The 14,231-nt window shown below is 41.8% G+C and overlaps 1 protein-coding gene across 2 annotated transcripts in view; it reads right to left on the bottom strand.

The window, feature by feature from the left end:
- The window catches only part of LOC311526006 (glypican-5-like), a 601,789-nt gene that overhangs the window by 131,496 nt on the left and 456,062 nt on the right, over positions 1-14,231 (bottom strand). For both annotated transcript variants that reach the window (XM_084638600.1, XM_084638601.1), the window contains one exon: positions 530-680. In XM_084638600.1, coding sequence (XP_084494726.1) covers positions 530-680 — 151 coding nt within the window. The remainder of the gene's footprint in view (positions 1-529; positions 681-14,231) is intronic.

Below are 14,231 nucleotides of genomic sequence, written 5' to 3'. Positions count from 1 at the left end.
TCTTTGTGAAAAGACATGAGAAACACACAGACACACACAACCAACCCACCAGAGCAAGGACTTGAACCTGGGTCTTCTACATCTCAGGTGAGTTTTCTAAATGCTAGGTTATTGACCATTCGGTGGGGGTCATGAAAACCCTTTTTTTCCCCTCAAAATCAATACATTTCTGCTAAAGGTTTCAGTTTCCACAGAAAAAAAGTTGACATTTTTTCAACCTGCTGCAGTTGCAAATGTTCGGTATTTCAACTTTGCAAGTTATGTTGTTTTGGTTAGTTGTCTAGTGCCTCTTCTTTTGTTAAAAACTTGATTATGTAAGTCACCAACACAACGCAAATTTCAGATTTACAATCCAACATGGAATTTTGAAATTCACTTTCAGCAAATATTTGAGATATAAGTTTAAATTCACTTTCCACAAGCATCCTGTTTTTCTTTACCCATGTTCATGGAAAGGCTCCAAAACACTAAGTTGAAACCTGCTTTAAAATGTGAATGAATATTCAGAGAACATTTTCCCTGCATTTACCTGCTGTGTGAATTCTGTCACCAGATCCTTGACATCCATCCTCATCATCACAGTCCCCGCTTGATTCCATTGCTTCACTTTTCCAGCCCCCACTGCCACTTTCCCTGGAAGCCCAACGTTCCAACTTCAATTTTGTCTTCCCTGTATCCAGCTAAAAGACAAGAAAACAAGTCACAATGAAATTTAGTGTCTTCACACAATTCAAGGTGCAAATGACAAAGAGCCTGATTTTATAAGGGGCCGAGGACCCTTGGTTCTGAAATACTGTGGGTCTGATTCTGTTGTTAAAAATGTTATATTTCACCCTTTTATATTAAAAATGTTATATTAACAATGTTATATTTCACCATACGGTTAGTGCAATGTTTTGGGTTATTTTCATATGAAGTCAACAGTAAAGCTTCCTGGATGAGGGGCAGGGTCATCACAGAGGTGTTGCAGGCATTTAATACCTCATACATGAGGGCCCTAGTATCTTAAAGGATTGGGCCTTAAGGTAGGATTTTTAGGGCATTGAGCAGTTAACAAGATCAGGTCCAAAGCCTGTGCAGACTGCAAATTGTGCACTTCACTTTAACTTGAATCAGCAAAACATTTGACTGAAACAAATTTCTTGGAATTACTATAGAATAAAAACAAGCTGTTTCTGGAGTCACTCTGAATTCACGGCATTAGCTCATGCTAGCTGAAGTACTGTATTTGCTATAAAACAAACCTTTTTTGAGCTTTATATGCCATCCCCATTTGTCATACTTTACAATGTAAGAAACACAAATGTGTCATCACAAAGGTCTAGACCACCATTAAAACTTGTTTTCAATGGCAGCCTAAGTGGCCAGCTCTTCTCCCTGTTTGGGGTAAAGCTTTTTCTTTGGTAATTAGAAGGGAAGAAGGTTGTAGCTGATGCTGTGAATGTCATTCTGGTTATGCTGGAAAAGCTCTCACAATAAGGAAGTTTGGCAGTGTTTCCTAAACTTGGCCACTCTGGATTTCTCTAATCTCCTCTTGGAAGTTAGTTAATTCCATGGTCGGGTCCCCTCAACTGAGAATGCCTTGTCCTTAGCCCTCACATACATCATTCCGGGCTGTGGTTTTGGCAGTCTGAAGATGGAAATGAGGTCTCTAATATAGCTGGGACCTGATCTGATATATTTACAGCTTTGAAGATCAGGACAGATCAATCTGGCAGTGGAAATGGCGTGGGAGCCAGCCGAGAAACTGGAGCTAAGGCTTGACACACTAACGGAGACCTAAATGGCAGAAGAGGAAGGCCGCAGCATTTTCCACCACCAGGAACTCTTGAATTGTTTTCACATTCCTCTTCAAATACAGCGAGCTTCCATAATAATGCAGTCTGACAAACGCATGTCTCACTGTGCCTAGGGGTCCTGTTCTAGCGAACAATAGTTGCTACCTCGTACTGGGGAGAACCTGGCTAATTTACCCTTTACCTGAAATTGTCCATTTTGGTTATTCTGAAATGCACACATCACTGCACTGCAGTGGGAAGATGAGTTTGTGAGGGAGAGGAATATGGATTTTAGTTGGGAAAGGCATTGAACACTGTCCAATTGTTGTTGGATATTTTTTTTAACAAGCTGCCTGATGTCGAGCATCATTATTCACAGGCTGAAAGCCTGATGTCATGGGGAAGTAAGAGAGCAAATATTTTTAGCAAATGTAAAAAATAAATCTGTGTATGTGGAGGAAAGGATTATTTAGTTACTTCATAGATTTATTGTGTCCTGACCATCTTGGAGGAGACTCATTCATTCTTGGTTATAATCCTTCAGAATGAAAAGAAATGGCTAAGTGGTGAACAGAACAGATGCAAAATTTAATAAAGGCTTTTAATGATTGTTTGCAGTCAAGGCAGAAAGGTTTACTGCCTGTTAAGGTAATAACTCTTTTTCAAATTGATTTCATTCAGCACTCATGACTCAAAAGTGAATAACCGAATGATGTGTGCTCAGCTGTCCTGGAGAAGGGTAGAGAAATGAGCTCTGTGTTCAACCATGGGTGCACTGCCGCATTTCCCAGACTACTGAATGCGATGTCCTGCCTTCCCTTCAGGAAAACAGCCCAATGGCAACTTATATACACATCTATTAGCCCTCCTCCCCACATTCTACAGTTCCTCCCCCAAACCTCCTCTTTCCTAAAGTCTTTCCCAGCAGAGACATCTACACCTACAGTATCTCCCAGCTGGTGTAGCAAGGACCCCAGCCAAGTCTCCTTCTCCTTTGGTTGAAAAGGCTCCCTCTTATAGTAAGCCCCACCTCTGGGCTGTTGCCATGTGACCTTTGGTCCCCTGACTCAGTGCCTTGAAACAGGGCACAGGAAAGATGCATATACCCAAGGACATTTTCATGTCCTTTGCCCCTACCTATCAATTGCATGTCCCGTGCTTTGGGAAATCATAGAAATAATAGAAAAATAAGGTTGGAAGGGACTTTGAGAGGTCATCTAGTCCAGCCCCAAATGCTAAAAGAGGACCAAAGAAACCTAGACCATCCCTGGCAGGTGTTTGTCCAGCCGGTTCTTAAACGCCTCCAATGATGAGGATTCCACAGACTCCCTTAGAAGCCTATTCCAAAGCTTAACTCTGGTTCTCATGGGTGACTTTAATTTTCCTGATATCTGCTGGGAGAGCAATACAGCGGTGCATAGACAATCCACGAAGTTTTTGGAAAGCGTAGGGGACAATTTCCTGGTGCAAGTGCTAGAGGAGCCAACTAGGGGGGAGCTTTTCTTGACCTGCTGCTCACAAACCGAGAAGAATTAGTGGGGGAAGCAAAAGTGGACGGGAATCTGGGAGGCAGTGACCATGAGTTGGTTGAGTTCAGGATCCTGACACAGGGAAGAAAGGTAAGCAGCAGGATACGGACCCTGGACTTCAGGAAAGCAGACTTCGACTCCCTCAGGGAACGGATGGGTAGGATCCCCTGGGGGACTAACATGAAGGGGAAAGGAGTCCAGGAGAGCTGGCTGTATTTCAAGGAATCCCTGTTGAGGTTACAGGGACAAACCATCACGATGAGTCGAAAGAATAGTAAATATGGCAGGCGACCAGCTTGGCTTAACGGTGAAATCCTAGCGGATCTTAAACATAAAAAAGAAGCTTACAAGAAGTGGAAGGTTGGACATATGACCAGGGAAGAGTATAAAAATATTGCTCGGGCATGTAGGAATGAAATCAGGAGGGCCAAATCGCACCTGGAGCTGCAGCTAGCAAGAGATGTCAAGAGTAATAAGAAGGGTTTCTTCAGGTATGTTGGCAGCAAGAAGAAAGCCAAGGAAAGTGTGGGCCCCTTACTGAATGAGGGAAGCAACCTAGTGACAGAGGATGTGGAAAAAGCTAATGTACTCAATGCTTTTTTTGCCTCTGTCTTCACTAACAAGGTCAGCTCCCAGACTGCTGCGCTGGGCATCACAGCATGGGGAGTAGATGGCCAGCCCTCTGTGGAGAAAGAGGTGGTTAGGGACTATTTAGAAAAGCTGGACGTGCACAAGTCCATGGGGCCGGACGAGTTGCATCCGAGAGTGCTAAAGGAATTGGCGGCTGTGATTGCAGAGCCATTGGCCATTATCTTTGAAAACTCGTGGCGAACGGGGGAAGTCCCAGATGACTGGAAAAAGGCTAATGTAGTGCCAATCTTTAAAAAAGGGAAGAAGGAGGATCCTCGGAACTACAGGCCAGTCAGCCTCACCTCCGTCCCCGGAAAAATCATGGAGCAGGTCCTCAAAGAATCAATCCTGAAGCACTTACATGAGAGGAAAGTGATCAGGAACAGTCAGCATGGATTCACCCAGGGAAGATCATGCCTGACTAATCTAATTGCCTTCTGTGATGAGATTACTGGTTCTGTGGATGAAGGGAAAGCAGTGGATGTATTGTTTCTTGACTTTAGCAAAGCTTTTGACACAGTCTCCCACAGTATTCTTGTCAGCAAGTTAAAGAAGTATGGGCTGGATGAATGCACTATAAGGTGGGTAGAAAGTTGGCTAGATTGTCAGGCTCAACGGGTAGTGATCAATGGCTCCATGTCTAGTTGGCAGCCGGTGTCAAGTGGAGTGCCTCAGGGGTCGGTCCTGGGGCCGGTTTTGTTCAATATCTTCATAAATGATCTGGAGGATGGTGTGGATTGCACTCTCAGCAAATTTGCGGATGATACTAAACTAGGAGGAGTGGTAGATACCCTGGAGGGCAGGGATAGGATACAGAGGGACCTAGACAAATTGGAGGATTGGGCCAAAATAAATCTGATGAGGTTCAATAAGGATAAGTGCAGGGTCCTGCACTTAGGACGGAAGCACCCAATGCACAGCTACAGACTAGGGACCGAATGGCTAGGCAGCAGTTCTGCGGAAAAGGACCTAGGGGTGACAGTGGATGAGAAGCTGGATATGAGTCAGCAGTGTGCCCTTGTTGCCAAGAAGGCCAATGACATTTTGGGATGTATAAGTAGGGGCATTGCCAGCAGATCGAGGGACGTGATTGTTCCCCTCTATTCGACATTGGTGAGGCCTCATCTGGAGTACTGTGTCCAGTTTTGGGCCCCACACTACAAGAAGGATGTGGATAAATTGGAGAGAGTCCAGCGAAGGGCAACAAAAATGATTAGGGGTCTGGGACACATGACTTATGAGGAGAGGCTGAGGGAACTGGGATTGTTTAGTCTGCAGAAGAGAAGAATGAGGGGGGATTTGATAGCTGCTTTCAACTACCTGAGAGGTGGTTCCAGAGAGGATGGTTCTAGACTATTCTCAGTGGTAGAAGAGGACAGGACAAGGAGTAATGGTCTCAAGTTGCAGTGGGGGAGGTTTAGGTTGGATATTAGGAAAAACTTTTTCACTGAGAGGGTGGTGAAACACTGGAATGCGTTACCTAGGGAGGTGGTAGAATCTCCTTCCTTAGAAGTTTTTAAGGTCAGGCTTGACAAAGCCCTGACTGGGATGATTTAATTGGGGATTGGTCCTGCTTTGAGCAGGGGGTTGAACTAGATGACCTCCTGAGGTCCCTTCCAACCCTGATATTCTATGATTCTATGATTAACTAGCTTATACATAATTTTTTTTCATACTATCTAACCTAAATCTTTTTGCTGCAAATTAAATCCATTACTTCTTGTCCTACCTTCAGTAGGCACAGAGATCAGTTGATTATCAACCTCTGTATAACAGCCCTTAACAAACTTGAAGCCTGTCATCAGATCCCCCCTCAGTCTTCTTCTCTCAAGACTACAAGACAGTTGTTGTTTTTTTAATTTTTTCTCATACGTCAGGTTTTCCAAACCTTTTACCATTTGTGTTGCTCTCCTCTGGATTCTCTCCAATTTGTCCACCTCTTTCTTAAACAGTGGCACACAAAGCTGGACACTATACTCCATCTGAGGCCTCACCAGTGTCAAGTACAACAGAACAATTATGTCACCAGTGTCAAGTGGAGTGGAACAATTACACTTCTCTTAATACACCCTACAATGACATTAGCCTTTTGTGCAACTGCATCATATTGTTGGCTCACGTTCAATTTGTGATCTACCATAACCCCAGATCCTCTTCAGCAGGACTACTCCCAAGCCAGTTATTCCCCATGTTGAGGTTGAGCAATTGTTTTTTCTTTCCTACAATTCAGTAAAGACAAATGCAAAGTACCATATTTATCTTATTGATTTCAGACCAATTCTCCAATGTATCAAGGTCTTCTTGAATTCTAACATGGGTATAATAGGCCGGGGAGGCTAAGCCTCCGCAAACAGCCTCCGACCCACCGCCTTTGAGAGCATGGAGGGGACGCCTAGGCCGTGGCCGCACCCACACTTTTCCCCCATGGTCCCATTTGCGGCCGAGGAGAGGAGCGAGCGACAGTGGCGGGGCTGAGTGGGGAGGGGCTGAATGGGACCGGGACCTGGGGTAGAGCAGAGGTGGGGCCTGGGGCGAAGCATGGGTGGGAGGAGGCCGAGAGGGGGTGGGGCCAGAGTCTGGATGCTGGGGGAGCTTCCGTTGCTTGCACCGGCCTCCCCAAATGCCAGAGCCACGCGCCACCTATGAATTCTAAGTCTGTCTTCCAAAGTGCTTACAATCTCTCTCATCCTGATATCATCCACAAATATTATACACATACTCTCCCCACTCCATTATCCAAGTCATTAATGAAAATATTGACTATTGCTGGATTATGGTTGGTGTACTGGTGCAGTTAACCAAAATTAAAAATAGATTTAACATGTACAGGAGTAGCAACTTTATTACTCCTGAAATACTTATTGCATAATAAAGACTCAGATTATCTCCCCCAGATGTATGCATGTAGGGCCTCTTCTGCATGCAGATCTCCCCTACTGCACAGAAGTGGACTTAGCTGCTTCTGCAGGGCCAGCCCATCTCCTCCAGAGGTTTGAGAATATGCAAAGAGAAATGGAAGGAGGCAGTCTGGAAAGGGAACTGGCAGGGAGGGATGGGTGTGGCAATGGACATTATCTTCCTTGTGGATCTTATGCAAAAAGGATTATGCAGTCTTATTATCTTTTTGTGTGTTTTTTGTAGGTTCTGGAGGCAGCCAGGTCAGGGGTGGTCACTTGTGCTTTGTTCCAATGGAGCCGTGCTGCCAGGCTATGAGAGGAGCTTCCACTAGGGGCTAGAGCTAATATGTAGTACCAAGGCTTTTGCCCTGATGGTCCTGACATGCAATGGAGCTGAGGAATTCTGAAAATTTGGAGGCATCAACCCCCATGGTCTTTTCTGTGAGGTGGAGGAAGGACAAATTCCACTCCCTAATGGACCAACATGGAGAGAACCTCTCCAAATGGATTCTCCGCCATAGTCTCCTCCCCATCTGTTACCATGGAAGAGACTGATCTGGATCAATAACTGGCATTTATTTCACACTTTCAACAAAATAGTTCAATGTGGTATAACTTTACTGACCGTACTAGCTATCTATCAATACACATGCAGATCAATTAAACCATCACTGAACCCCAACCACCGCCACCTCTGGCTGCTTAAACAGTGAGCAGGAGCCCTGCACAGTAGTTCAGGACCAGAAGTGAAGAATGCAGTACCTTATCCAACTGAAACAGCAGAACTGGATTTTTGGTAGAAGAAATGCAATAATCCCTTTGGATTTGTGCCAGGGCACAGGATCTAAATCTTTACCCTTGTAGAAAACATCATGGGAGTTTTAACAGGAGCATAGACTTTATGACTTCAATTTTTTCATCCAAAAGATAGCACTTCCAAAAGCATAGTGCTTTCTAATGCTATTCTGGGCCACTGGTTCCGTACTGACTTAATTAAAAGACCAACCCTGTAATGAACAGCTCCAGTCCTGCTTGCTTTATAAGACTTGACAGACTGACCACCAGCAGGTGGGTATGAAGTATCCATATTATATCTTTTGCTCATTAAAAGGCAACATGAATAAGGCCTAATGTAAAACCCCTTGATGTTAATGGGAGTCTTTCCACTGACTATGAGCTTTGGATCAAGCCCATGGTCCTCTAAAGAGTGTTGAGAACCTACACAATATTCCTGAATAGATTGCTTTGCATTTGATTTAGCTGAAATGTGTGTAAAATCATATGTAACCAGGAAGCTCTGAATTAAATACACCGCTGACAAGGTATATTGTTCATTCCAGCAAATGCCTGGAGTGTATTATACGCAGGAAATGTGGTTCACCATGCTTGTTCCAAATGTTATGTGACACAAAGGGCCCAAATCTCCCACTATGGGCCAAACCTTAATTCAGTCTCTTGATCTTTGGCCACAGGGCATGGTCGAATACAGATTTAGTCTCAAACACTTTTTGTACAACGGCAGCATTCCCACTCGAGCATCAATTTTGTGAATGCCCCTTCTGATTAATTAATAGCTGTATAGCTCCTTGAGATACGATTCTGTAAAAGTGTAACTATTGTATTTGTATCTGAGGTAAGAATTCAGCAAAATAGAATAACAAGGGCTCATTTAATTAGAAAATAGGTTTTTTTAAAATTATATTTTGCACCATACTTTCAAGTTTATCAGATCAGTGAACATGGCAATGGAAAAGCTATGAGGATACCATATGGATACCATAGGATAACATCTCCTAAAGGTGAGTGCTTGGAATATTCAAAGAGGACTCCTACATGTTAATTGTTTCCCAAGTGGTCTGTTTCCTCTATGATGTACTTCAGTATGAATATTTTTATATTCCAAAAAGATGGCCATTGCTATGAACTGAATAAACTTGACAGTAGTCCACCTGTTAATCAATTAAAAAGAGTATGAGTCAAGACATCTCTCACTTGCGATGTTTTCATAGACATCAAGACAGACATAAGATATACATCATTTAGTAACTGAAGGCAAAACATGATCCTGTCTAAAGAGGCTGACAAACAATTTTTTTCCAAAACTGTTCTGATGAAATACATATCATTATCTTCAGAGACAATGAATTTTGCACGAACAATGTAAAAAAGCCTACTCTGGAAAATAAAGTCACAAATGACTCAATCCTTCCTGTTAGAATATAAGTATTTTTTCTCAGTCTGCTCAGTGTTTCATTAAAAAAAGTCCTTTCTAAATGCTTATTAGGTCAGAAATGACTACAGCAGAATGAAACAATACACTGCTTTCTTAGCCAATTGTCTGTATTTTTTCATAAGAACTGACAAAATTAGTGCTGTACATAAAGAGCTGGATTTTACTGATGCCTGGTGACTGAGCAGATGCTCTGTCAATTCACAAAACAATAGGAACATAAGAAATTTTAGGACATAACAGCCACATATACTTATTCTAAGTGCACCCTCTCCTTTGAGATGACATGTATAGTCAATTTCCCTCCATATGTGCACTTAATCCCCTCATAAAACTGTTTGCTCTTGTTTCTGCCATTCACATTTACTCTGTGCAGTCCTTTTCTTTCTTTCAGCATAAAGAAGCAAAACTCTTCTTTTTCTTCAGTCTCTAGTCAGGCATTTTCTTCAGTCTGCTCTCCGTCATGCTTGTATCTCACACTAACTCCAAAAGGCTAGTTGCACTTCCCTTCTCTAGTCCCTTCAGAGATGAGAATACCTCAATAAGGGGCCCTCTTATGTTAATTTTTACCTAAAGAATAAAAATGTATAACCTTTTTGAACAACAGAGACTCCTAGGTATCATTCTGGTTTCCTTCTGCTCTATTTACCCAATTCCTCACAGTAACCCTGGCATAACAAATCGGGTTTCACCTATACAATACTAAAATAATCTAATCAAATTGTTATGCATACTTCATTAAATTTGGTTGAGCGCTTTCAATGGTTTTAGAATTTCATTCATGTCTTCTCCCCACTCCCCACAAAGCCTTTCTGCTTAGTGTTCTGACCACTATAGGTAGATATACTTTTCTTAGGTTTTAGAATCATTGAATCATATAATATTACAATTGAAAGAGACCTCAGGAGGTCATATAGTCCTACCCCAACTGCCAAAGCAGGGCCAACCCCAACTAAATCATCCCAGCCAAGGCTTTGTCAAACCGGACCTTAAAAACCTCTAAGGATAGAGATTCCACCACCTCCCTAGGTAACCCATTCCAGTGCTTCACCATTCTTCTAGTGAAATAGTGTTTCCTAATATCCAATATAGACCTCCCCCACTGCAACTTGAGACCATTGCTTCCTGTTCTCTCATCTGCCACCATTGAGAACAGCCTAGCTCCATCCTCTTTGGAACCCCCCTTCAGGTAATTGAAGGCTGCTATTAAATCCCCCCTCACTCACTCTTCTCTTCGGAAGACTAAATAACCCCAGTTCCCTCAGCCTCTCCTCGTAAGTCATGTGCCCCAGCCCCCTGATCATTTTCGTTGTCCTCCGCTGGACTCTGTCCAATTTGTCCACATCCCTTCTGTAGTGTGGGGACTAAAACTGGATGCAATACTTCAGGTGTGGCCTCACCAGTGCCTAATAGAGGGGAATAATCATTTCCCTCATCTACTGGCAATACAGCCCAATATGCCATTGGCCTTCTTGGCAACAAGTGCATACTGCTGCCTCATATCCAGCTTTTCGTCCACTGTAGTCCCCAGGTCCTTTTCTGCAGAACTTCTGCTTAGCCAGTTGGTCCCCAGCCTGTAGCAGTGCATGGGATTCTTCCTTCCTAAGTACAAAACTCTGCACTTGTCCGTGTTGAACCTCATCAGATTTCTTTTAGCCCAATCCTCCAATTTGTCTAGGTCACTCTGGGCCCTATCTCTACTCTCCATCGTATCTACCTCTACCTTCAGTTTAAAAGTCAGTTTACCTAACTTGCTGAGGGTGCAATTAACCCATCATCCAGATCATTAATAAAGATGTTAAATGAAACTGGCCCCAGGACTGACCCCTGGGGCACTCCTCTTGATACCAGCTGCCAACTAGACATTGAGCCGTTGATCACTACCCATTGAGCCTGACAATCTAGCCAGCTTTCTATCCACCTTATAGTCCATTCAGCCAATCCATACTTTTTTAACTTGCTGGCAAGAATACTATGGGAGACCGTATCAAAAGCTTTGCTAAGGTCAAGTTTTATCCCAGTCTAATCACCTTCATTTGTTTATGGTGAATTTTGTAAGTCACTTCTCTGTCAGTGTCCCTAGGTCATGCAAGTAATTTTGCATTTTGATGCCTTTTCCTTTCTACTTAACTTTTTTCCCACTAGTTTTGTTTCATCAGCAAATTTCATCAAATGTTCTCTCTTCTAGACAATTTAGGATGATAAATGTGAACAAAATTGGTTCTAGTGCTGATCTTTGTGGACTCCATTATCCACCTCAATTCACCCTGAATTGCTCCACTTACAAGTTGACCTAAGTCTACAATAACCAACCCAATTCTTTATCTATTCAAGCATTTTTAGATTTAGATTTTCAGAAAGCTTTTGACAAAGTCTGTCACCAATGGCTCTTAGGCAAAGTAAGCAGTCATGGGATAAGAGGGAAGGTTCTCTCATGGATTGTTAAAAGATAAGAAACAAAGGGTAGGAATAAATGGTCAGTTTTCAGAATGGAGAGAGGTAAATAGTGCTGTCCCTCAAGGGTCTGTATTGGGCCCAGTCCTATTTAACATATTCATAAATGATCTGGAAAGAGGGGTAAACAGTGAGGCGGCAAAATTTGCAGATGATACAAAACTACTCAAGATAGTGAAGGCCCAGGCAGACTGCGAAGAGCTACAAAAGGATCTCTCAAAACGGGGTGACTGGGCAACAAAATGGCAGATGAAATTCCATGTTGATAAATGCAAAGTAATGCACATGGGAAATCATAACCCAACTACACATATAAAATGATAGGGTCTAAATTAGCTGTTACCACTCAAGAAAGAGATCTTGGAGTCATTGTGGATAGTTCTCTGAAAACATTGACTCAATGTGCAGCGGCAGCCAAAAAAGCGAACAGAATGTTGGGAATCTTTAAGACAGGGATAGACAATACGGCAGAAAATATCATATTGCCTCTATATAGATCCATAGTATGCCCACATCTTGAATACTTTGTGCAGATGTGGTCGCTCCATCTCAAAAAAGATATATGGGAACTGGAAAAGGTTCAGAAAAGGGCAATAAAAATGATTAGGTGTATGAATGGCTGTCGTGTGAGGAGAGATTAATAAGACTGGTACTTTTCATCTTGGAAAAGACACAACTAAGGGGGATATGATAGAGGTTTATAAAATCATGACTGGTGGGGAGAAAGTAAATAAGGAAGCGCTATTTACTCCTTCTCATAACACAAGAACTAGGGGCCACCAAATAAAATTAATAGGCAGCAGGTTTAAAACAAACAAAAGCAAGTATTTCTTTACACAATGCCACAGTAAACCTGTGGAACTCCTTGCCAGAGGGATGTTGTGACGGCCAACACTATAACGTGGTTCAAAAAAGAACTAGATAAATTCATGGAGCATAGGTCTATCAATGGCTATTAGCCAGGATGGGCAGGGATGGTGTCCCTAGCCTCTGTTTGCCAGAAGCTGGGAATGGGCGACGGGGATGGATCACGTGATTATTACCTGTTCTATTCATTCCTTCTGGGGCATCTGGCATTGGCCACTGTCAGAAGACAGGCTACTGGGCTAGATGGACCTTTGGTCTGACACCTTTGGTCTGGCCGTTCTTATATTCTTATCTTTTCTCCTACACCCATTTACTAACATTGCATGTGACCACATTTTACTAAGATATAGATAATTCATAATTTTGGCTCCCACCAATTCAAGTTTTCGTTATTGCTTTAAACAATTCTAAAGAATTTTATGTCAGTGGTTGTCCTTCTGTAAATCGATGGTAATAAATTTTAGGAATTAAGGATAAACTTTCAAAAGGGAATCCAACCTGCACCCTCAGTTGAATTACGGTGGCAATTCTATATCTTTACCTAATTGTAGGTACAATCTGCAAGTTAGATGACCAAACGACTCCTACATTTACACCTACATTTGATATTGCAGGAACATAAATGCAGAGGTAAATGATATCTGTGAAAAAGGAAGGTTCAGTCTCGGCCCTTTTGTAATACATTCATTATTTTACAGTATATTGCAATTTTTGTCTTGATTTGTGAAACCAGTATTTTTCTCAGTGCTTAAGTGAAGGTTACAGGCCTGAAATTATTTCTCTCTTGCCTGTCTCTTAATTACCAGTGAAACACCACAAGACCTGTTTCTACAGTATATTGTGTGTTTCTTCTTCCCATCTTTTTGCTTACTCCCTTATAAGAATTCTAGAAAGGGTTCAATCTGTTCTACGAATTTTTGTCAATGTTAAGTGTTTTCGTTACTTGATCAACTCTTCTGCTGTGATTCTGAGCCCCTTCAACACTATTTATTCATCTCCTGGGAAATTTGTTATCTTTCTTGCATTTCTCTCCCCATTCTCAGGACAAATAATGGATTTAGTTAGTTGGTGGTGTTTTTTTGAAGTTGTTCTTGTTTTTGTTTAACTGTGTCTATCGTAAGTCATTAAATTACTCTTCTCATGTTTTAAAGAACATTCTGATTCCTTCAACTAATTTTAGCTCCTAATCATTTTTCAAATCTCTCTTGTAATCTTTCTTTCATTCTCCACAAATAACTGCTTCCCTGCTGTTTTACATCTTTAACTTCACTTTGTAATCTATTCAGTCCTTTGTACTTGAGGTTTTGGACTTTCATGTCTTTCTTACCTGTGATTAGTTTTTTGCACTTCCTGGTTTATGCAAATGGACTTTCTAGTATGTTGATTGCTAGAGAAAACACTTACAGCTATGGCAACATTAATTTATCTTTGAATACTTTCCATTTACCCTGTGTTTCCTTCCTCTAATTTTGCTTTTTGCCCACTCATTCTACTTCACTTCCCAAAGTCTTCTAGAATGTGCATAGTCAATGGGAGACCTATATCCCAGAGTAAACAGGTTAAATAAAAATTACTTTTTCTATCTGATGTAATAGGCTTATTTCATCAGGAATCTAAATTGGCTTTAGGAGATTTGCCTTGTTCTACAGTTCAGGATAGCTCTATTTTTGAGGTTAGCTTTATAATTTTTTCCTCTCAGATCATTATTAAAAGTGGCTATGTTTATGCTATGTTTTTGCAGAGTGCTTATAGTATGATTAGTTTAATGAGCTAAAAATCTTGGGATGCCCTTGAAATATTTTTACTCAAATATTTTTACTCAGATTTACACTGTACAGATGTACAC

Source organism: Lepidochelys olivacea (assembly GCF_965140295.1).
Source record: "Lepidochelys olivacea isolate rLepOli2 genome assembly, chromosome: 9".
NCBI lineage: Eukaryota > Metazoa > Chordata > Testudines > Cheloniidae > Lepidochelys > Lepidochelys olivacea.
This window is presented reverse-complemented; position numbering and strand designations above follow the sequence as displayed.